This window comes from Cebus imitator, unplaced genomic scaffold (genome assembly GCF_001604975.1).
Source record: "Cebus imitator isolate Cc_AM_T3 unplaced genomic scaffold, Cebus_imitator-1.0 Scaffold81, whole genome shotgun sequence".
NCBI classification, from domain to species: Eukaryota; Metazoa; Chordata; class Mammalia; order Primates; family Cebidae; genus Cebus; species Cebus imitator.
This window is the reverse complement of record NW_016107396.1, coordinates 2,530,715-2,555,840: the sequence shown is the minus strand read 5'-3', so window position 1 is coordinate 2,555,840 and position 25,126 is coordinate 2,530,715. Positions and strand designations below refer to the sequence as shown.

General features: G+C 37.4%; 1 protein-coding gene across 4 annotated transcripts in view; it reads left to right on the top strand.

Moving 5' to 3' along the window:
• Positions 1–25,126, top strand: part of L3MBTL3 (L3MBTL histone methyl-lysine binding protein 3) — a 121,477-nt gene that overhangs the window by 17,611 nt on the left and 78,740 nt on the right. For 2 of the 4 annotated variants that reach the window (XM_017533280.2, XM_037740229.1), the window contains 8 exons: positions 7,729–7,845; positions 14,993–15,104; positions 15,359–15,538; positions 16,957–17,116; positions 18,578–18,710; positions 20,580–20,664; positions 22,505–22,596; positions 24,714–24,818. In XM_017533280.2, the coding sequence (XP_017388769.1) occupies positions 7,744–7,845; positions 14,993–15,104; positions 15,359–15,538; positions 16,957–17,116; positions 18,578–18,710; positions 20,580–20,664; positions 22,505–22,596; positions 24,714–24,818 (969 nt within the window). In that variant the 5' untranslated portion in view covers positions 7,729–7,743. The remainder of the gene's footprint in view (positions 1–7,728; positions 7,846–14,992; positions 15,105–15,358; positions 15,539–16,956; positions 17,117–18,577; positions 18,711–20,579; positions 20,665–22,504; positions 22,597–24,713; positions 24,819–25,126) is intronic. The other 2 variants (XM_017533281.2, XM_037740230.1) reach the window with 2 other exon arrangements.

Here is a 25,126-nt window from a genome sequence, read left to right as displayed (position 1 = left end):
GAAGTTGAATTGCTGAGCTGGAGGATATGGTTTTGAATATTGATCCCTGTAGTGGTTATTCTGACTTAAAATGCCAGCATCAATGTATGAGTGGTCTGCTTCCTCATAGGGGTTTTCGAATATAAAGGGTTTTTGAATGTAAGATATTACTAGTTTAATCACCACCTAACGTTAGTGGTACATGGTAGACTGGGGCCACCAGGGATTTATTTACATGAGAGAGTGAGGAGGTTCATCCAGTAGATAGAATAATCTCCAGGGAGAGTCAGGCTGCACAGCTTTGGTTTGGAGATGAGGAGTGGTGTAGGAGAGAGAGGAGGTAATTTTGAGGAAAGTGTCGTATGTCATTTAGTCTATTCTCCAGCCTTTTTGTTGCAGGCTGAGAAGAAGAACATTGTAATAAAAGCAAATTGTTTCACAAAGCAGAGACTTTCAGAGTGCAATACATTTGCACTAGTGCCAGCAGTAATGGTCTCTGTCTTCAGTAGTCATCAGCTCCTTGATGTGACATCCACAGTGGGCAGTGAGTGGTAGCAGCATGCTGAGCATCTGGGCCTTTGGTTGCAGCCATTGTCAGCCATGACATACATGTATTAGGGGGAATCAGAAGCTGCTCTGTTGTATTTGGTGGACATCTGAACCCCAGAATTACCTCTTCTGACATGAGAAGTGGCTGGAGACCAATAGAAGTTAGAGGAGATTAGGAGGAAAATGCTCAATCTTGTAGCACAGAGAACCCATTAGGGCGTACTTATAAGATACTTCATTAGGAAGTCTCAGCACCATTTAACAACAACCAAAAAATTGTGATGGGGTTTTCTGCAGAAGGAGAAATACTATTCGTGACGTGTGTTGTGACTCTCTTACCTATCTGGTTTGTGTGTGTGTGTGGCCTGTGGAATACAGGTGGATTATGGAGTAGCACCGGGTGATACCTATAAGAACAAAACACAACAAGAGCATTTCTAAGTACTGAAAAATTTTGCCCAGTTCTTAGGAACACAAATTGTTGAAGAGACTTCATATGTTTGTATGCAAGTGTACACATTTACAGAGGGGGTGACACAAGGGAGGAAGACTTGGGGTGACATAGAAGCAGCTTTTCTTAAAATAATACTGGTTGCTGGCTGTTCTACCTCATTAATAGATGGTGGAAAACAGTCTGTTGTAACCATTCAGTCTTGTGATAATGAAAGCACCCACAGGCTTCAAAATTAGATGATGGGAAAGACAACATAGTAAATATTTTTATGCTATAATATTTTATATAGAATATCTACAAACCTTAGAATGAAAATGTGGGTGAAAACAGCAAACGTTAGATATGTGTTTTCAGGCAGGGTACATTGTGTAACATTACTGCTGTTTCACACAGCAAAGGCATGTTCTGAGTATTTCTTAAAACATGTAGTGAACATTTACTGCAGGTTATGTGTAGTGCTGGCTTTTAGATATCTGCTAATTTCTATTGCTCCTGTCAGACAGGGTTTTGCTGCTGTGAATTCTATACATATATGGTTTTTAGGTAGGAAAGGACTAAAAATCTATTTGTGGTGTCTGTGCATCTTATTGACATTTTGTTAGTGAGCATGTACTTTGAAGGTATTTTATCAGATACATGTTGCACTGGTGTGGACTTAATATTTATATTAAAAACTTCGGCCCTAATAAACTAGTTTTGTCATATTCTGAGCTGTACCATATTCTGGTGAAAATAGATTTTGCCAGATTTTCAGAGGGGACAAAGCTCTATAAAGATTAAACAATGATTGAGAAAGAACGCTCACTGTTGGAATCAGACTGACCTGGGTTCAGATGCTGGCGGTGCTACTGGCTGTGGTTTTGGTTGAGTTACCAAATTCTGCACCTCAGTTTCTTCAGTGTAGACTAGAGGGATAATAAAATCCTTCTTTTTCTGAAAAAGAAATAAGTGACATAATATATGTAAATTGCTACTTTGAATCCTTTTCTGAAAGTAAGATTGAATAAATACTTTTTAAAGTATATGTATTGTGTCTGACATTTAGTATCTGGTGAACAAATGCTATTATATTTATAGAGACTGTAATAAGCAGGATAATAGTCACAGCTGACAATTTTATACTATAAGATAATTTCACTAAATTTCCTTAAAGTATATTTGCTAAAAAAAAAAAAAAAAGGGAAATGTTTATCTAGAGATTTTATCAGAAAGAAAAGTAAAACTTTTGTTAAAGGATCACTTGGATATTACCAAGTTTATCCACCAGGGGGAAAATTTTCTATCAATCTACCGTCTATCAAAAAAAAAAAAAAAAGTTACCACTCTTAAACATCACTTTATAGGTATTCTATTTCATTGCTGGTTGTTACCTGTTTAGTGAGAGAAGAGTCATACTAAGTCCTAATTCATTTCATATTTTTGTTATTGATTAGATTAATTCTTCCTCAGCTCCTCATATCCTAGATCCTGTTTTGAGGCTACAATCTTAATGGTAGTGAAATTTGATTTTTAAAAAATTATTGATTTATCCATAATAATTGTACACATTTATGGTATACATGTGATATTTCGATACATGCATATAATGTGTGATGATCCAATCAAGGTAATTGGGATATCCTTCACTTCAAATACTTACCATTTCATTGTTTGGGGAATATTCACAATCCTCTCTTCTAACTCTTTGGAAATACTCAGTAATTTTTTTTTTTTTTTTTGAGATAAATTCTCACTCTGTTGCCCAAGCTGAAGTACAGTGGCACAGTCTCGGCTCACTGCAACCTCCATCTCCCAGGTTCAAGTAATTTCTCCTGTCTCAGTTTCCGGAGTAGCTAGGACTACAGGCACGTGCCACCATTCCTGACTAATTTTTGTGTTTTTAGTAGAGACGGCATTTCACCATGTTGGCCAGGCTGGTCTCAAACTCCTGACCTTGTGATCCACTCACCTTGGCCTCCCAAAGTGCTGAGATTACAGGCATGAGCCACCACACCCGGCCCATAGTAAATTATTTTTAACTGTATCCACCCTACTGTGCTATAGAACACTAGAACATATTTCTCCTATTTAACTGTAGTTTTATACTAATTAATCAACCTCTCTCTATTCCCTCCGTCCTGTTACCCTTCCCAGCCTCTGGTAACCACTGTTCTATTTTCTGCTTCTATGAGACTTTTGTAGCCCTCACATATGAATGAGAACATGTGATACTTAACTTTCTGTGCCTACCTTTTACTTAACATAATGTCCTTCAGGCTCATCCATGTTGTCACAAATGACAGGATTTAATTCTTTTTATGGTTGAATATTCCTTTGTGTGTATAAACCACATTTTAAAATCCGTTCGTCTGCTCATAGACACTTAGGTTGATTCCATATCCTGCCTATCAAGAATAGTGCTGCAATAAACATGGGCCTACAGATATCTGATTTCCTTTTCTTTGGATATATAGCCAGTAGTGGGATCGTTGAATTGTATAGTATTTCTATTTTTTTATTTTTTGAGGATCTTCCATGCTGTTTTCTATAGTGGCCATACTACTGTCTATTCCCACTAACAATATTGGAGTTCACCTTTCTCTGCATCCTCACCTGCATTTGTTTTTTTATATTTTTGATAATTGCCATTTTAATTGGGGTGAGATAATATCCCCTTGTGGTTTTAATTTGTATTTATCTAATGGTTAGTGATTCTGTGCATTTTTTTTAAATGTACTCTTTGGCCATTTATATATGTTCTTTTGAGAAATATCTACGTAGATCATTTCCCCATTTTCAAATCGGATTATTTGCTTTTTGCTGCAATATTGTTTGAGCTTCTTATATAATCTGGATATTAATCCCTTGTCAGATGGATAGTTTGCAAATATCTTTTCCCACTTTGCAGGTTTCCTCTTCACTAGGTTGATTGTTTTCTTTGCTGTGTAGAATCTTTTTAGTTTCATACAATCCCAGTTGTGTATTTTTGCTTTTGTTGCTTGTGCTTTTGAGGTCTGTAAAATCTGATTCATCTTCAAATTTACATTGTGTAAGTTTTGAAATGATCAGAAATAGACTTAATAATATGTCTAATACTTGGTATTTTCTCTATTTAAGGGGGAAAGCAGAAGAAAAAGTATTGAAGCATCTAGTAAATTCCAGCAGAAATTAGCTATAATTAAAAGAAACAGAGAAGTTTTTTCCTATTGAGTATTTAAAAGTGAATGTACATTACATATGTAAGGAGATTACACTTTAAAAAATCTTGAATTTTTGAACAAAATTTTCAAGCATATACAAAACTAGGATGTAGTAGAATAGACTGTCATGGACTCTTCACACATCTTGACAAGTACCAACACATTGCCAATTTATTACCACTTCACCTCCTTGTTAATTTACAGCAAATTTCTCACATTACACCATTTCATCTATTCATTTCAGTTTGTGCCTATAAGATACAAGGAACAACTCCCTTTTTAAAAGTACATACTGTCATCATTTCTCTAAAAAAAAAAGCAACAACATTTCCTTAATTTCATAAAATACCCAATTTGGCATTCGTACTTTCCTTCCTGTCTAGTAATCTTTTGTTTGAATCAGGGTCCACAGAGTATCTATGAATTGTAATATTGTGATTGGTTGCTATGTTTCTTAAATCCCTTTTCATCTAAATTTCATACTTCCTTGCCCATCTTTTTTTGTAGTTTACAGCATTGGCTTTCAGACTTTTTGCTCTCAACTTTCCTTTTTACTTTTAAAAATGGTTGAAAGCTCAAAGAAGTATTGTTTTTATAGTTTATATATATATATATATATATATATATGTATGTATATATATATTTACTATGTTAGAAATAGTTTAAACTATTTAAAAATAACGTTAAACCCAGTATATGATGGTATATATAAACATAATTTTTATGAAACATAGTCATAGTTTCCAAAATAAAAGAAATAGAGAAATGGCATTTTTAAAACATTTTTGCAAATCTCTTTAATGTCTAATTTAATAGAAGGTAGCTGGATGTCTGCTTTTGCATTCTTGTTGCGTTGGGTTGTTTTGTTTGAAGTATATGAACAAAATCTGGTTTTATGCATCTATGAGGTTGGAAAAGGGAGGAATATTTTAATTAGCTTTTTCATTTAATAGTGGATGTCTTTAGTTACCACACTAAAACTTGACAGGTGGTGGTAGTTTCTTAAATATTAGTTGCAATGTGCAATTTGAAACCTTATAAATGAACTTTATCAATTATGAGCCATAATCTGTTAACATTAAAATCTATTGGCCCATCTTGCACTTTGAATGGATCATTTACCCATGCATAATTTTGTACCATCATGCATTGGTCATTTTGAAAATACTACTTTACTGAGATATGCAGATCTTCCAAATGTTGGCTTCTTTCATTATGAAATACTTTTAAAATCACGCGTCCATTGCTATCACCACCCATCCATTGCCTTAGAAAAGCCTTTAGCCATCTGGAAGCTAACAAGAGCATGGCGATGCATATGAGTTTTACAAAATCCTGATTTTTCTCTTGAAGTTTCAAATTTAATTGTTAGCTACAAATACTGTTAGTATTTTCTTTCATGTGAAAGGCCCACTTCATTAATTTTTGACAAAATATTTACCAGATAACCAAACCCAAATAAATACAACTTGTTAAGTAAAAAAGGCATTTCATTAAAAACCGGGAGCTTGTATCTGTGATACTTTGGCATGCCAAATTACTTCCCATTTCATCACACAGAATATTAAAAAGATGTATATTCAGATATCAAGACTTAATAACATTTATTATTTTTACTTCATCAAGAATGGTCCTTAGTGAAACTGTCATGTATTTACTGTGCATGCGTGGTGGGGAACAATGCAATGACTGCTGCTACAGTTACTGACTGTACCGACAATTTTATACTCTCTCGATTTTGCAACATCAATGCCAATGTCAACACAGTGAAGAAGGCAAAGAATGCGTCAGTATTTTTATGAAATAGTTGACTTTTGGGACCTTTTGAAAGGGTCTCAGAGACCCTTGAGGAATGCATGCTTTGAGAAATGCTGCTAAAGAGTTTCTGGTAATCTGGATTTTCTTCCTCATGTCTTCGTGGTGTGATTTAACATGCTTGCTTTCTCTGATAGCTCCTATAAATAGACTTGATCAGATTAGGTTTGATTTTGTTTTTTCCTGGCAAGGCTATTTCATAGATGGCGTTGGGTTTGCATTCCTAGCAGCCATCAATGGTTGTTGCCTAGAACCATTAATTTATTAAAGGTTACAAATTATAACAGTCTATCATTCCTTCTTCATTTATTAGCTGCAATTCTTTCTAAGGGAAAACTTTATCTGCCCAAGGAGTTGGTTACTCTAACATACAGTTCACATTGGAAAGGCAGGATAAATCAATGTTTCTTTTTCCAAATAGTTGATTTCCTTGAATCCGCAAATGGTGATCAATGAGGTGTTCTTGCTTTATTTGTTTGATTTGAATGTCATTATGAACTTGTAGATTTAAATTTATTTGATGTGTTTCAGTTCACTGCAGCTAGTAATTAGTAAGGATACTACTTTGCCTTTCTTTGGCCAAAAGGAGCCTATTCAGGTTGGCTCTTGAGTTCTTTGGATATGCCTTCTGTTGTCTTTGATAGCTTCTTTGCTTTATTGTTTGACAAAATGTTTCAGTTTCATCTTGGACATTTCCTGCCATTGAGCAGAAATCAACTCCTTCTATGGGGAGACTTACGAGAAATGGTATTTAGACACCACAGTGTAAATAAAGCTAGGCTGCTCATTACTGTTGATTGATGGTTGTTTCTAGATTTTTTCAGTGGACAAAACTAGAAAATACTCATATTTCTAAAGATAAGATACATCATTAATTCATACTGATACTTGCATTCAAATTTAGGACCCATCGTTTATCAGTTGTCTATGATACCAACATAATTACTTATTTGTTTTTCTCATGTTACACAGACAACAGTCTTAGAACAACAGTATCAATACGACAGCCAATGATATGATTATGGAAATTTGTTCTCCAGTTTTTTAAAAAAATGAAAATTAGAAATGTTATCACAGTTTAGGTAGCCAAATTGGTTATTTTAACAGAGACTTACTATGGGTGTTTGCTGTACATTTTGAGACGGTTTTCCTATCTAGAATAACAAATTGGCAGATTATTCAATGGAACTGAATAAACAAATTTACTAAAAGACTCAATCACATTATGCATTTGTTGTATTGATGGAACAGTACAACAATTAATTGATAAAGTTAGTGTAGATGACAATCAATAATTGAATTTTCCTTTTTTATTATCAAAATGGATTCTTTTTAAAAATCAACATTTTATATTAATTTTATCCTTTATCCATATCTATCCTTTTTAGTATCTTAAAACAGAGGAAAAACTATGTACAGGCAAGGAATTGTATCCATATGGCATTATGACTTTTTTTTTTTAAGTGAATATACGTTGAATCAATGAATTTCTTTGGTTTATGAATAGAAAAAGTTTACCATAACACTTTTTAACTTAGACATTTTTATTAATTTTTTTCTATATAATTTTCCAAGGATCATGCTAGGAAAAACAGGTAATATTTTTGGAAGTAGCTGTTTTTAGATCTAGGGATAGGGGATATTATGATCAAGAAAATTATGTAATTAAGGAAAACTGAACTAATGAGTAGTAAATTGAAAACAGATTTCCGTGCAGAATATTTAGTGATATGCCTTCTTTTCCCTTTTCAGGTTAAAAAATAAATCATGACTGAATCTGCCTCTAGCACAAGTGGTCAAGAGTTTGATGTATTCAGTGTTATGGACTGGAAAGATGGAGTGGGCACATTACCAGGAAGTGACTTAAAGGTAAGCCCTCTTTATTACATACAATTATGTGTGTGTGCATCTGTGTGTATGCTTAGTTAAAATTGAATATATGTGGAATAAAAATTAAAAGCATTAATCATAGTAGTGTAGGTTTTAGATGATGCTTAGACCTCCAAAATAAATTTGCAAGACAATTTGAAATGCTGATGGAATGGCAGAGCCTTTGTCACTTGGATCAGGGGAGTAAGGAATATTTCTGCATGTGCTTATTTTGCAGAAATTGATTTATAGTTTCAAGAAGGATCATCTCAGTTTTCACACTTACCATGGCAGCCTGTAAATGCAGAAATGGCAGACTTAGAAGACCCACCTTTTTTGATTTTGTGTAACGGGCTTTGTAACTTTGAGTGAATAGCCACAATATCTTAGATTGTCCTAGAGCTTTCATTTAAAAACTGGATAATGTTAAAGTATTGAATAAATAGGATTATTTATCTCTCTTAATTATACTGTAAGTATGGATTTTTATATAATAACTTGTTCAAAATCAGGTTCTTCCTGTAAATTGGTCTGCCTTAGTATAGATGAGAACTCTGGAGAGCAGTACTTCAGTCTGCTGCTTTTAAGTATGCTTGCTCTGCCTCCATTTCCCAATAACCGTAAACTTATTCCAGGACCACTCCTGTTGTCCCATGAAACATGGTTGTGCAAGCACCCATCTGGGAAACCAACTACCCCAACCTCTGATTTCTAATTTACTTTTGCTCTGATCCTATCTCTGGAACCTTGAACCTGTCTGTGGCCCTTTAGACTTTGTGTTTGCACTTGCTCATTCAGGTATTTAAACTTCCCATCTCCCCAGCAGGCCATTGCTTGGCTTACCTCTCAAATGTTTGGTATTCTAGGCTGTCTTGAATAGAAATTCCTGCCCCACTAATTTAGGACTTTTGGAATGTAATCCCTTTTAGTGGCTGTTTGGCAAGTATCCTAAGCCAAGCCTGCCCTAGCTCATCTTCAGTGTTGAGATTTGGACAATCTGCCTGTCATTGGAAATACTTAGATTTTAGTTGTGTTTGGTTTAATTAATTGCAGTGTGCCAACATCTCTGAGTTTAGTGTAACAAAAATGTTGCACTGAGGTTTAGTAGAATCTGCAGAGGAGATTGGGTTTTCAATTTTAGCTCTGTATGACCTTGAAAAAGTCAGTTAATCTCTGGGTCAAGTTTCCTCTGCAGTAAATTAGGAATTAAATGAATGTTAAGGATTTTACCTGCTCTAACATTCTCCAAATATTCATCTGGATAAGATATGACAGAGAAAGATTGATGAACGTTTTTCAGAAAGAAAAATTATTTCTCAAATGGATCATGTCAACTACATAATAGCTACCCAATCTTTGTCAAATTATTTCAATTGCCTAAGTTTTGGAAACCTTATCTGTAAAATCTGGGATATTAGAATCTATGTGATAAGTGGTTTTGAGGATTGAAAAAATAGCAGATATAGAACACTTAACAATTGTATTTTTTCCGGCTTTGTGACTTATTATGTAAACTGCCATTTTTAATAGCTTTACTCCTTTTTTTCTTATTTCCCTTTTTCTAATCAATGGCTTTTTATACCTTTTCTTCTCAGTGGCTTTTTAAATAAAAGTCATGTGGTTGTTGAAATTTGTGTTTTGTTCAGTTAGCTTTTTAACAGTAGAGTGAAGTTTCATCTCTAAGAAATCTGGATTGCTTTAAAGTTTTCTAAGCAATGAGTTTTAGAAATTAACCTATTACTTGTATTAAGATAATCAGATAATTAAGCTGTTTAGTGGGAATTATCATCTGGGATATTTGATAATGAGTTTCAGACTCATCTAATTATCTGGGTAATTGCCATGTATACAATTCATGTACTGTAGAAAATTTGATACCTCACTTAAAAAAATGATTTAAATGTCATTTTCAGCCTTATAACCCTTTTTATCTGAGATTCAGAGATGACCCAATTGATTATATTACTGAGGATTTCTAATTCACTTGCTTCCTATTTAAAATCCAAGTTGCTTTAGAAATCTGATTAAGAAATTGATTTTTCTTTTTTTTTTCCCATTTATTTTATTGCATTTTAGGTTTTGGGGTACATGTGAAGAACATGCAAAATTGTTGCATAGGAACACACGTGGCAGTGTGATTTGCTGCCTTCCTCCCCATCACCTACATCTGGCCTTTCTCCCCTTGCTATCTCTCCCCAGCTTCCCACCCCCCACCGTCCCTCCCCTATTTCCCCCCAACTGACCCCAGTGTGTAGTGCTCCCCTCCCTGTGTCCATGTGTTCTCATTGTTCAACACCCGCCTATGAGTGAGAACATGCAGTGTTTGATCTTCTGCTCTTCTGTCAGTTTGCTGAGAATGATGGTTTCCAGGTTCATCCATGTCCCTATAAAGGACCCAAACTCATTGTTTTTGATGGCTGCATAATATTCCATGGTGTATATGTGCCACATTTTCCCTATCCAGTCTATCGTCGATGGGCATTTGGGTTGGTTCCAGGTCTTTGCTATTGTAAACAGTGCTGCAATGAACATTCGTGTGCACGTGTCCTTATAGTAGAACGATTTGTAATCCTTTGGATATATACCCAGTAATGGGATTGCTGGGTCAAATGGAATTTATATTTCTAGATCCTTGAGGAATTGCCACACTGTCTTCCACAATGGTTGAACTAATTTACATTCCCACCAAGAAATTGATTTTTCACAAAATTAGGATATTAGAACTTTGAATGAATCATGACATTTTCTCTCTCACATCATTCTTTGCCTATTTTATCCTACCCAGGCTTCTATTTTTCAATGGGTAAAGGCATTTAGATTTCCTAGGCTGAAGTTAGTTTACTTAATATAGTCAGCAAATCTATAGAAGCCAATTTCTTGTCATGGGAACAGGTTTTTATGTGCCCCAATTTTTGCTGTTTTGAAATAACTTTTCCTGTAAAAGCCCTATGATTGTTATCCAATCAAGTTATGCCCTTCTCTTTAACATTTTTTAGTAGTTGCCCAAATCTTTTTGGTAATGTTCAAGCCCCTTAAATTTACCGCAAGAGTTTTTTGGTGGTCTCGCCTCTGCTTTCCTCTCTGGCCGTGTCTAATTTCGCTCCCAGTGCCACTCTTGTTTTCTACCCAGCCCAAACCACTAGTTGAAGCCTTCACACACTGGCTCTTTTTACTGTTCCCTATTGCTGGAATCCCTTCTCCACACTGGGCTAACAAAAACTTATATAAACAGAGCACAGACATCTTCTCTGGGTGCAGTAGGGGAAAGAATAGAGAATGTACTATTTGACGAACACTCTACCTGCATCTTTTTATTTCTTTTATTTTACCCTTCTTAAGGTAGTTTATATCTCTCTTGTCAGTTTACAGATGGGGAAACGGAAGCCTGACTTGCTTAGGTCAGTTACTGGCAGGGGCCTTAAAACCAGGCTTTTCTGATATTTAAAATGGATTATCTTACCACTGCTATACTGCTGTATAAAGAGAGAAAACACTTTCATATCAAAAGAGATGCAAGGAAAATGTTGCAGGAATTAGAGGAGGTAAACATTTATTTAAGCTTGAGGGATCCATGAAGGCTTTGATAACCAGCTTCAGGTGCCTGGAAATATGTAGGAGTTTCCAGGAATACTTTAGGGAGGCAGGAACAGGAGAAGAGAAGGAGAAGGGCTTCCAGAAGAGGGACTAGCTTAAGAAGGTTCAGAGTGTCAAGGGAGAAACAGCAAGTGTCCACTGACATTCTGGCAAATATTACAGTCATTAAGACATTTTTGCCTTAGCAAGCCTTGGAAACTTTACCTGTGCCTAACTTGTCTTTTTAAAACACAAATTAGTATTTGTAAATGAATGTCTCAGGGTCAGCTGTAAGAACAGGGAGGTGACTAAGTGACAGTGCAGAGGGACATGGTAGGACTTCCCATACCTGAGCAGTTTTCCTACCTGAACTTCTAATGATGTCTGAAATTTATCCACAGAGAATTATTTCTCTGGGTCATAATGTCTTTCAGGGTCCCTCAGTAAAATGCAGATACACCCCTGAAGGATGTCATCTTGTGTAGTAGGAATAATTGCCACTTAGCCAAGAGCAAGACCCTGCCTGTAGTAGCAGGCAGAAACCCAAAAGTGAAATTCACCACACTTTTAATACATGGTTTTGCCTTTCTTTGATTAATGTTCAAAACAATTTAGTTATCAAACAGCTTTGCCCTTAAAACACACTGTTAAGTCAATTCAGATCTCAGCACTGAAGGTACTAAAATGAAAACAATAACTTCAGCAGTACCTTTTAATGATTTATTATTAAAACAGTCAAATATAGGCAAAAGATCCTTTGCCTCTACCAAAAATAAAAGAGAATTGAATCAATTAAAGGTAGTTCAAGCCAAACAAACAAAACATGTGCAGTCCCTTGTATATTTAAGCATGATTGTTTTCTCATCGACCTGGATGTATCCACGTGCAGAAAAGGTTAGCGATGTGTTTTGTTTGCTTAATATTAAATCCCTTTTGTAAAGTTTATAATTTTGACTTTCTTGGTGGTAGAGTGGAGCCACTTGACAAGGATTTTATACATATTTTAGCTCTCTAAGTTAGAACTCACGATTTAAAAAATATATAAACAAAGGTGAAGTTTTCATCATTCCAAAACCATTTGTAAAAGCATCACCAATTCCAGAACCTGGGTGTTTTATTGGAAAACATAGTGTTAGGAAATGTATCAGTCTTTCTGGAATTCTGTCTGTAGGACTTCAGTAATGTTAGCAGGACTTGACAGCCTTTGTGGTGTAATATTTTCTACCATAGCAATGTTGTGGAAGATGCAGTAAGTCCAGACTGAGAAGTCAGAGAAAAATTTGGTCCTGTATGTTTTTGCGTATTGAGATATTTAATTTTTGAGATAAGCAACTTTGGTAAAAGCAGATGTTCTTTATTTATTCAGGCTTATAGTATGCCTTGAAAATTATGAATCTTATCCCCAGAAAACTGTATATGTGCACATATCATAATTTTGCATGTATTTTATGGGATTAATCAACCCTCAAAGTCTACCTGTGGATCTCTGGCTTAGAAGAGTGAACTGTGTCCCTAAGTGACATTGCATCTTTACTTTGTACTTAAGACTGTAGGTCAGTTACTGGCAATAAATTTGAGGAGAAGGAAAAGCTGACTGGGATTGAATGTTGCATTGTGGGAATCTTTCCTTTTAACTTTGAAAGTATTTGAACCTGAAGCTTCTAGGTGTCATAGGTCTGAGTTCTGACTTGGAAATTCCACTCAGTAGTGTTTTCTTTCTCAGTGTTTGAAATGGAAGGTGGTTTGCTGTTTTACAGCAATTTGAAAACTTAAGCCATGGGAGAATTTCTGTTTAATGTAAATGTTTGATGCTATTTCTTATGTTTTGTATTTGTCAAATAAGCATAAGTTAACATCAGTAACATATGATAAAAGTAAATTTACCTGAAGTGCTTTGTCAAGCTTGTGCCTATTTTTTTATTTTAATTCAAATTGATTTTTTTCATATTCTTTAATATGATTAATTAATAATTATCATGATAGCTTGTTTTTTCTGCTCTTGCCCAGCAGATGGTAGTGTCAGCCTTATTTTGAGATATTCTGTCTTGAGCGTGATCATTAAAAACATTTTTTTAAAGATTTCTTTTTCCAAAAGTAAAGTTATTTTTAGCTCTTTTCCTTCTAACTACATTTTTACCTCTTCCTATATAGACATTTCGGTATACACACTTGGTATAATACTCACCTACCTGGGAACACGTAGCAGGTAGAAAACATTCTCACGTTCCTTACTCGTTTCCACACATTTAGTCTAGAAATCATTTAATAATTGTGGACTATGCATAGAACAGTGTTTAAGGTGCTGTTTTCACCTGGCAGAAAGAAAATTATTGATAATTTTTGCCCAGCAGTTTTCCAACTTGCAGTCAGATGGTAGTTCAGTAAAATAAATAATTCTATTGGCACGTTGACCAAACAGATTTTTTCGCATTGGCAAATGGAGGGGGTTGCTTAAATACTGCATACTTGCATGCTCATAATTTCTGTGAAAGATCTGAAACATCTTAGTATCCTTTTGAATTTTGAACTTTCTAATTCTTCATCACCTGTTAAAATTAGTGGGTCCCTAATATTACTCTGTTTTATGGAAAAACAGAAGGAATACAGAAAACTGCTTGAAACTCATGAATGTGCGAGTGGATCTAGCTGTTTCAGAGAGAACAGGGCCTCCACACAGATGTAATGGCTAAGCCTTCAACACACACACACACACACACACACACACACACACACACACACACAGTACAACCACATAGGTTGCTTTAGAAACATACTTTGTTTGAAGCTTGCTGTCAGGTGAGAGGAAATTTTCAGTATTTGGAATGAGAATGCCCATGAAATCAAGATGCTCTTGCTTTTTAGTGATAAAATTGGCATGTGGCTAGTAGACTGCTTGTTCAGCTCTCAGAGAAATTTCCAGTTGTTTTAGAGGACTACAGATGAAGATAATGCAGAATTCTAAAGAGCAGTGAAAGGAAGAGGAAGTGAGGCCCTGGGGTCACGTGGCTCATGCTTCAGCCTTCTGTGCTCATGTCTTAGAATATAAGGAGAAGGATGTCCAGGCCATTATTTCTGGGTTGGGGATATTCCTTCTCTTTTAACTGTGTGGGCTTGGGCAAGACAAGTTGATTCCTGGGAAAAGAGTAATTCTCTTTTTACTAAATGTGATTATTAAACAAGAAAAATATGATGTAAGAAAAAATAAGTCTTAGTACACACACACACACACACACACACACACACACACACACACACACACACACACACACACAGTGTGTGTTTGAAATGATAGCCCATCCAAGTAAGCTGCCAGCTCTATGGGACAGGGCAGAGCAGGGTCGTTGATATCCTTCAGCAGACCTTGCTACTTTGTTCTGTTCTCCTTCCTTGAATTACAAAATGAGTAAAATGCCAAGGTCTTAGTATTGGCAGAAGGCTTATCAGGATATAATTGTCTACATTAACTTTTAACACATAATTAATTTGTTTGAAGACTATATGTGTCAGCCATTAAATAATTAATGACTGTCCTGAGCACTTTTGTAAATTTTGCCTCTTTCTGCGTTGTTGCTAGTTTCGGGTCAATGAGTTTGGAGCCCTGGAAGTTATTACAGATGAGAATGAGATGGAAAATGTTAAAAAAGCAACAGCCACCACCACTTGGATGGTACCAACTGCTCAAGAAGGTAAGGGAAGGTCATCTGCATTTTATTTCTTGCTTTTGAAAGATTCAAAATACGAATGTCTGAAGTTTTAAATAGGCCGGAACTTTGAAGGCCCCGGGTAATATTTGTACCTCACGTTGTTAGGTAAATTTCTATAATGAAACTGATAGGAGCCAGCTTTTATATTTTAAAATAACTATAAACTGTCTTCTTTCCTCATGCCAGATCTATAGTAGGACAAGGTTAGTTGGAAATTAAGTAAATCCATGTTGTAGCCTACACAGGTGATTTAGCCAAAAGCCTGCCACTTTTTTTCTCATCTACTCCGATGGTTGTAACTAACACCTATATGCTGATGACTCCTAAATCTACATCTCCAGCCCCGACCTCTCCCCCGAGCTCCAGGCCCGTATTTCCACCTGCCTACTGGACATCTCCACCTGGATGTCCCACAGGTACTTCAAACTCCACATGTCTGAAATGCAATTCATTTTCTATTTCTTTCTCCCCTCCCCACAAACCTGCTCTTTCTTCCCTAACCCATATTTCAGTTAACAGTAGCACCATCCACCCAGTGGACAAGCAAGAAATATAGGAGTCATCCTGAATTTGTTTTTCCCATCCCCATTATCTTGTTACTTAAACCTCTTGATTTTTATTTCCTAATATGTCTCAGATCTGGCCTTTTCTACCTGTCATCTTTGCCACGGCCTTAATGTAGGCTCTTACCAATTCTCATCTGAGCTATTGCAGATATCACTCTGCTTCTAATTTTACACCCTTCTGATTTGTCCTGCCCCTTGAAGCCAGAGGAACTTGTATAGATTGCTTATCTGACACTTCACTGATTTCTCATTGCCTTTTTAGCAGAACATAGAAAGATCTGAGTGACCTGCACCTACCTGCTCGCTTTGCCTCCTCAGTCTCTGTTTCCTTCTTTGTATGTTGTGTTCTGGCAGCGCCAGCAGCACAGAATTACGTGTAATTTTCCCAACACATCATGTGGTTTCATGCTTTCTTGCCTTTACTCATGCTGCTTTTTCTGGCTCAAATGCCATTTCTCTTTGTCCAGTTGGTAAATTCCTCTTTGGCCTTCAAAACCCTGTTGAGGCTTTCTATCAGAAAATCCTTCTCTGACCTTACCCCAGGCTGAATGAATCACTTCTTCTGTACTACTTCTGGACCTTGTTTATGCCTCTAGTATTGCATGTATCACGTTTTATTATAAACACTGGTTTTCTTGCCTCTCTTCTCGACTGTGAGCTCTCTTGGGCAAGGTCTCTACTGTCATTATTAATGTCTAGAATAAATTGGTGCCTAATAACCGTTTGCTGAATGAATGATTAGCCTAACAATTCAGGCAAAAGGAAATGTGAGTTCCTACACAATTTGGATAGCTGTGATTTAGGAAATGTGCTACATCAAAAGTGTAATAGATGAGATGTTGATGTAGCCATTTAAGTAAAACAAAATCATTCATCAAAAGATTATAAATGTGAAATAACGGATGACCCTTTAAAATTTTCAGAAAGATAAAAATATAGAATAGGATTCTACAGATTAATATATGTGTCTTCTGAATTTAGTGACTAATGAAATTTTCTTCATTTTACTTTGAATTCTGTAGAAAAAGCCTTGGTCAACTTTTGTTTATCCTTTCTGCAGAATATTTTTTCATTATTTGAATGACTTGAAATGATTTTCTGCAGAGCCCATGCACTCCCCCAGACACTATCATTTGGTCATTCATTCATTCAACAAACACTATTCTTTATTGTGTTGCTAACAAAATTATTAGACGAAAAAGTTTAATTGTGTTTTAGAATGTCTTCTGTCATGGTGTTAATTTGCATTTCTTCTTTTCATCTTCTAGTCTTTTCAGAGAAGACTGGGATGCCTTTCAGGTTGAAGGATCCAGTGAAAGTAGAAGGGCTTCAGTTCTGTGAGAACTGTTGTCAGTATGGCAACGTAGATGAGTGTCTTTCTGGAGGAAACTATTGCAGCCAGAATTGTGCTCGGCACATCAAAGATAAGTAGGTTTTGGCCCCATTCCATCTATAAAACGAGTTTTAGAGTCCAATGTCATGGTGCCTGAGAATATAGAAGTTTTGTGCTCTCTGACATTCATCACCTATTGATACCTTTTTCCCAGAGACTTTCCTTTTAGGGGCACATGGGCCCTAACCCCTATATGGGACCTGGTGATGTCTATCATGCCTGGTCTGAGTTCTATTATTAATATTCTGTCTGTAAAACAGCCTCTGCCTCTGCCTTCAGTCTTCCATTTCCATTCATTTGATTGTTCCTCAGCTAAAAGTGTTTAGTTTTTTTCTAGGCTACATACACATTTGGATGGCACTGACATTTATAGAAGCATAGTTTTGTTTATATTTTGGGAATTCTTAGGTAACTCAGCTAAAACTCCGCATATGGCATGAAGCTTCCACTGATTCGTAATCAACTGAGTGAAAATGACCATAGGGAAGAGTGTAGTGAGTTGTGTCACTGATGATCTCAAGTTGTGGACTGACGATTTTGAGACAGAGGCGTCAGCGGTGACTGGCAGTGGTGTGTGACTTTCCCATTTGGGGACTATCTGACAAAGTTCAGCTTATCACCAAGAAGTTGCTGTTTTTTTCTTTCTTTTTTTTTTTTCTTTTTGAGACCAGGTTTCATTCTTGTTCCCTAGGCTAGAGTGCAATGGCGCAATCTCAGCTCACTGCAACTTCTGCCTCCTGGGTTCAAGCGATTCTCCTGCCTCAGCCTCCCGAGTAGCTGGGATTATAGGCATGCGCCACCACGCCCAGCTAATTTTGTAATTTTAGTAGAGACAGGGTTTCTCCATGTTGGTCAGGCTGGTCTTGAACTCCTGACCTCAGGTGATCCACCCACCTCAGCCTCCCAAAATGCTGGGATTATAGGCATGAGCCATCACACCTGGCCAGAAGGTGTTTTTCTTGCATATCATTGTACATTGCAAAGAAATGACTGGACGTTTATATTTTAGTGGACTTTCCCATGTATTTTAATCACCACAGGCCTGGGAACTGTCAGTTTTTCTTCGCTAACTGATGTTTCACAAAGTTACACTTAGACTTTTTTTCAGTTGGATTTGTCATTCTTAATAACTGCTAGATCCTTGTTTGAATGGCGCTGAAAACAAGTATCTCTAAATAATTCTTTTATTAGTATAGATGATAGATGTGACAGATAAATAACTTGTTAGAACCTATTTCATACATATTGCTGGTGCCCTTTTGAAATTAATATATAAGGTAATTTTCATTTTCTGCCCTGACAGATGTCATATGTAATAGTGGTTTTCAGTGTTTCTGATATATTATATTCTCATGCCTACAGATTTCTTCTGGTAGTTAAAGATTTTTCCTTTGGGGAGTGATTTTTTTTAAAAAGTGATTGTTGCATTGATAATCAGCAAGTAGATGTTTGATGTGTATTGCTTCTGTCATTATATTGGGTTTATAACACAACAGAGATCAGAAGGAAGAAAAAGACATAGAAGAAGACAATGAGGAAGAAGATCCTAAGTGTAGTCGGAAGAAAAAACCAAAATTATCTCTGAAAGCTGATGCCAAGGAGGATGGAGAAGAGAGAGAGGACGAAATGGTGAGTGCCTCTGTCTGACACCAGGAGCACAGGGATATGTCTTTAGTGGATAGCATCATAGTCACAAGCACTGCTTGGAGCCCACTGAGTTCAAATAAGGGTTCCAGGACTATCTGTGTTACTGTTAGCAAGTTATCTGGCCTCTCTGCGCCTTGCTGTCCTGTTCTCAAAATGGAAATCATAAATAATAGTATCCTTCTCAGGGTGAAATAGTGGGATGTCCTGAAGTTTAGTGCTAGGGTAGGAGAGAACATTTCAAAACCTTTAATCTTGTAGATGAATCTGAAATTTCTCTTGACAACAAAATGCCAATCCCATTTCATTAAATTGCAGACGGATCTCATAAAACTATGTGAGTGGTTAAAAAACGGCACATAAATACCAGGTGTATCTGGAGAAAAGCCATTCAAAATGTGCGAATTAAGACATAAGTATCCTATTCCTAAAGCGCCTATTAATGGTTCTATAGGAAAAGGGAACTTGAAGGTGTGGAAGTGTTTCCCTTAAGATCAGTATTGCACAACTGTTACTTGTGAGTCACTGTTCTAGGAGCTGGGAATAGAGGGATGCATAAGACAAATAGAGGACAGGTCTCTCCTGGCAGAGACATTGCATTCTTGTTTAGAGGATATTTAACCCACAAACAAAATGAACAGGAGAAATGTCACCTAGTGATAAGTGCTATGTTGAGAATTAAAATAGGGTATTACGGTTGGCTGACTACTTCAGGTTGGGTTGTCAGGGAGCCCCCCCAAAGGTGATGGCATGAACAGTATGCCCTGATTAATGAGGAGGAGCCAGCTATGTGAAGTGAAGCATGAGGTGCATTCTGGGTAGTAGAACTTCTAGAGGAAAGTCCCTAAGGTCAGAACTTGTGCAACATGTTCTGTGCAAGGAAATAAAAGAAAGTCTGGGCACTGTGGTTTAGGAGAGGGTGGAGTGAGATGAAGTTGAAAAGGTGTGTGTGGTCCAGGTCCTGTAGGGTTTTATGGTAAACAAGAGTCTTGGGTGTTCATTGTATTCTGAGTGTCCGGGGAAGCTGCTGGAAGGTTGAAGGCAAGGGAATGCTTTGATATGATGTGTGTTTTAAATGACCCGCTGTAGCCCTGAGTGGAATCAGGGAAACCAGTTAGGAGTTTATTGTACTAGGCATGTAAGAAGGCTGAAGAAGATGGAAGTCTGTGGATTTGGGCATCAATATTAAGAGGTGGGGTTGTCAGAGTGTGTGAGAGAAAGAAAAGAATCAGGGATAATGCTTAGAATTTTGGCTTTGACAATTGACTGGGTAACCATGTCTCTTACTGAGAATGGGAAGACAAGGGTGGAGGGTGGAACAGAGTCCTTCGCCATCGTGGGTTTGAGATGCTGATTACCCATCCGGGTGAAGATCCCAAGTAGGCATTTGGATACAGCCACATGGAATCAGGGAGAGGAAGCTGGGGATGTAGATTGGGAGTATCTAGACTATCAGATGACCTTGAAAACCCAGGGAAAGGGACTCGAAAGAGTGGAGAAGGGAACTGGATTGGAGGAGACATCAGCAGAGGAGACAAAGAAAGAGGGGCCGGTGAGGCGTGAGGAAAATCAGAGCAGAGTGTTCACAGAGCTGAGAGTGGAGTGTTTCAAGGAGCAGGGAGCAGCATCTGTGCCCTTCCAACAGGAAATACGTGGATACAGTCATATTTTGTAATAACCTCAGGCCAAAAGCAACACAGTTTTCAAATGAACTGTATTCTTACTTTCCTTAAAAGTTATAAAGTAAAATTGAAGAAAAGAACAACAGAAAAAGTGCTTTCCAACAGCTCTCTAACTGTGCATTGGTGCACATTTCTTGAACTTTAAAGTCATAGTTTTCCTTTCTTTTTATAGGAGAACAAACAAGATGTAAGAATCCTGAGGGGTTCTCAGAGAGCACGAAGGAAAAGACGAGGGGATTCGGCTGTATTAAAGCAGGGTGAGCTGACGAAAATAAAGTCTTAGTGTAACTTTACAAATTGAAAATGTTTCACACAAATGGAAATTTTAGTCATAGCAGTTTTACTTCAGGATTTTCTTTAATTCAGTTGTGTCGATAAAGATTGAGAATTTGAGGATAAGGAAAGAAATGAAAATTTATAACTTTCAAGTGGTTTCAGGGTAAGCATGAGAAACATCCCTCCCTCACTTCCTTCCTTCCTTCCTCCCTCCTTTCCTCCCTGCCCCCGTCCCCCTCATCAAGTAGGTGCTTCCAGCTTCTGCTTCTTTATCACTTCTGTTCTTGTTCATTTCCCACAGTTTTAGGTTTTTAATATTCCCTCTCAAAACACGAGCTCCTAGCATGGAAGCTTTTCTTTTCTTTTTTTTTTTTTTTTTTTTTTTTGAGACTGAGTCCCACTCTGTCACCCAGGCTGGAGTGCAGTGGAACAATCTTGGCTCACAGCAGCCTCCACCTCCTAGGTTCAAGTGATTCTCTTGCCTCAGCCTCCCAAGTAGCTGGGATTACAGGTATGCACCACCACGCCCAGCTAATTTTTGTATTTTTAGTAGAGACAGGGTTTCATCATATTGGCCAGGCAGGTCTCAAACTCCTGACCTTAAGCGATCTGCCTGCCTCTGCCTCCCAAAGTGCTGGGATTACAGGCATGAGCCACTGTGCCTGGGCCTTTCGTTTTCTTTCATTGTTCCTCAAGCAGCATTTTATTCCCAGGAGGAAGCTGGCCCTGAAGCCCTTTCCTTTAGTATTTGTCTCGATGTACTTGTGTGCTTATTCTGCGTGGACCTTGGGTCACTTCCATAGAGGCCCTGGTGTCCCCCACTAGGCTCTGTTCCCTTGCCTGCCTCGGCTTGCAGCCTACACTGTCAGTGTCCCGACAAACCAGGGCCATGAACCCGTGCTCCTCCTCGGTGCCCGGATGCATCCTAGCCTTGTTCTGTTAATTCCTCAAAAAGAATGGGAAAAGTCCCACCTGCCCCAGGCACACAGCTTAATTTTTGTGTCTTTTCAGAGCTGACCTTCTATTTTATGTCACTGAGATGAAGGGTGGAAATCTCAGTCGCTCTTCACTCTGCCTGGAAATGTCTTTTTCTTTCACTATTCTTTCCCTTGCTCTTCTTGTTGACCCTGGATAAACTTCCAGGCCCCTGGCTCTTCTGGTACCTTGTTCCTTCAGTCATGTTTTTTCCTTAAGTTTTCTGTTTTTTTTCTCTTGGTGTACTCTACCTTAGCCTGTTCCAATTTCATCCCCAAAATACCTTTCTCTCAACTTTGCTACCCATCAGGCTATTATATTTTTCCTTCATTCCCAGTATTTGTCAAATTAATCCAAAATACATAAAATTGATACTAACTGCCTGCATTATCACTTATGTATTCTTTTGGCACCTAAAAATCTGCCTCTCACTATATTGTTTTTCTTCTTTCCTTTTCAAGGTTAGCAGCCACTCAATGCACTGGCCTTTCCACAGTCCTCAACTTCTTGATCTCTTAGGGAAAGTTGTTTCAGCCTCCTGCTTCTAGAAACTCCCCCTTCCTGTAGCTTCTGTGGCAGTGTTCTGTCTTGACTTCCTGCTGTCTTCTTCCTTTACTCTAAGTTCTTCCACTTCCATCTCCTACACTCCTCACTGTGGGTGCAAACCACAGTTCACTTGTTATCTTGGTTCTTGGGAAGAGGAGCCAGGAAGAGACAGAGGGATGCCAGCTGTGGAAGGAAGAGAAGAGCCAGGCAGAGTGTTAGTCAGGGAAGCGTGAGTTCACAGTGCACCACTGCTTGCTTAGATTTGGAAATTCTGTCATTTCAGTCTCGCTTACTTTTCAGGTTTGCCTCCTAAAGGAAAGAAATCATGGTGCTGGGCATCCTACCTGGAAGAGGAGAAAGCTGTGGCAGTGCCGGCGAAGCTGTTCAAGGAGGTATGGGCCTTTGTAGAGACATGATCTGTAAGGACACGGGAGCTGAGATACCAGCCTCAATTAAGATTGTTGTTTCCACTGAAATTTGACTTGGGATCATTTTTTTCAGCATACAGTTTTTCATGCGTGCGTTTATGTGGAAGGCAGTTAACATTGATGGTGTGTGCCTTCCCCGTGCCACATGTGTGTGTGCACACTGACACGTGTGCTCTTTTCTCTCAGCATCAATGGGCTTGCAATAATGAATTTTAACAGGGATACTAATACTACCATGAAAAACTAGTAGATGAAGAAAAAAATGTTAGGAAATTTCATGTCAACACTTCACATCAAATTTCATGTTCATTATGGCTTTGAGAGATTAAAAATGAGTTACTAAGATTTATATACTATCACAACAAAACACCTAAAAATGGGTCACTGTATTATAAACTAAACCAAAGGTGGGGTTCTGGTATGGTGACACACACCTGCAGTCTCATCACTTTGGGAAGTTGAGGCAGTAAGATCACTTGAGGCCAGGAGTTTGAGACCAGTCTGAGCAACACAGTGAGACCCTGCCTCTTAAAAAAAAAAAATTAAAAATATAGCTGAGTGTGGAATTCAGAGTTGGCGTGAGCTATGATCCTGCCAGTGTACTCCAGCCTGGACAACAGAGCAAGACCCTATCTCTAAAAAACACACACACACACACACACACACACACACGGGTTGGTAAACTTTTTGGTAAAGGGCCAAATAGTAAATATGTTAGGCATTTCAGAGCATGTGGTCCCTGTTGCAAAAACTCAGGTCGTTGTAGCACAAAAGCAGCCATAGAGAATACACAGACAAGTGGGCACCGCTATGCTCCAGTAAGCCTGTTTACAGAAACTCATGGGTGCTGGATTTGACCCACGGACTATAGTTTGCTGACCCTTGGTTTAAATTATTTCATTATATTTAATCATGGTATGTAGTTCATCTACCATAGATATATTTCTATGTAGGTATGAACATAGCAAGCTTTTAAAAAGTCATGAATAGTAAATGTTAAGATGATTACATCTACATTAAGAATGTTTAATTTAAATATAGTAGTAATTACAGATAATTTTGTTCTCTATAATTATTTTCTGTAAGTTTGGGTCCTTTAGAGAATAGACTTTTTCACATTAAAAAAAAAGTTTAAATATGGATAATTCCTTGAATCAGTAGTAAATGCATGTGATTCAAAATATAGAAGTACTACAGTAGTATAAAGAATATCTCTCATAGCCCTGTCGCCAGCTACCAGGTTTGCCTCTCCTGAAATAACCAGTGTTACCAGTTCTTTATTCCCTTCCTGGAAAATTCTGTGTTCATATAAGCAAAATACACACACACACACACATCCTTCGCTTTCTGTCCTAAACCAAATGGTAGCATCTGTTGTATACTTTTTGGACTTTGCTTTTTTTTTGTTTAACTTGACAATTTGAGGATGTTTATCTGAGTCATGAATCCCTTCACTATTCTTTTACACTAGTACATGTATTATGTCTTAGGCCTGTTCTGTAATAATTTAGGTTGTTCCCTATTGATTTGCACATACATATATATATTCTTTCAAATCTTTTGCTAATGGTTTAGTGAATAATCTTGTACACCTGTCATTTTTCACATGTCTGAGTATCTCTTGGATAATTTCCTAGAATTAGAATTCTTACCTCGAACAGAATTTTTTGATTGATATTATGAAATCTTTAGAAGTTGTACCAATTTTCATTCTTCCTAGTGATGTATGCATACCTGTTTCCTATAGCTTTACTGACAGTGTTGTCCACCTTCTAGATCTTTATCAGCCTGATAGGTGAAACACATCTTAGTGTAATTTTACTTTGTATGTCTCTTCTGCATGAGGTCGAGCATCTTTACAAATACTTCAGAGACAAAGGCTGTGTGCCATTACATTTCCATTCTTGTGACCTATTTGTAGCCTTGGTCCATTTTTTTAATTGGATTATTTATTCATTTTTTTCTTTGGGTTTTAGAAGTTATGTATTTGGTTAAATCATCTTTATTTTTAAAATGGTAACTAGATTTTTAACTAGATCTTTGGGATATGAGATTAAAGCTGCTGTCATTTTGCATTTTAGTATCAATCCTTTCCATATAACAAAAATGGATTCAAAGTTGGCATGAAATTAGAAGGCGTGGACCCTGAGCATCAGTCTGTGTACTGTGTCCTCACTGTGGCGGAGGTAAGCTTTGCCTCATCTTTATTCTTAAGATAAAATGGTGATTATGGAGATTTAAAATGAGGAAAAGCTGCCATTGGTTGAGCGCCTACTTCATGCCAGGCGCAGTGCTTGCTGTTTTGTGTACGTTATTTCATTTAATCTTTGCAAGAATCCTGTGCAGGTCATGGTTTTTCTCAAGCTCTGTTCTGTAGATTAGAGAACTGAGGCTCAGAATGATGAAGTGACGGAAGACCACACCGCTTCAAAGTGGTAGAACCCAGATTTGAACCAGTGTCTGTCTGATGTCATAGCTTTTGCCATAAGGAATA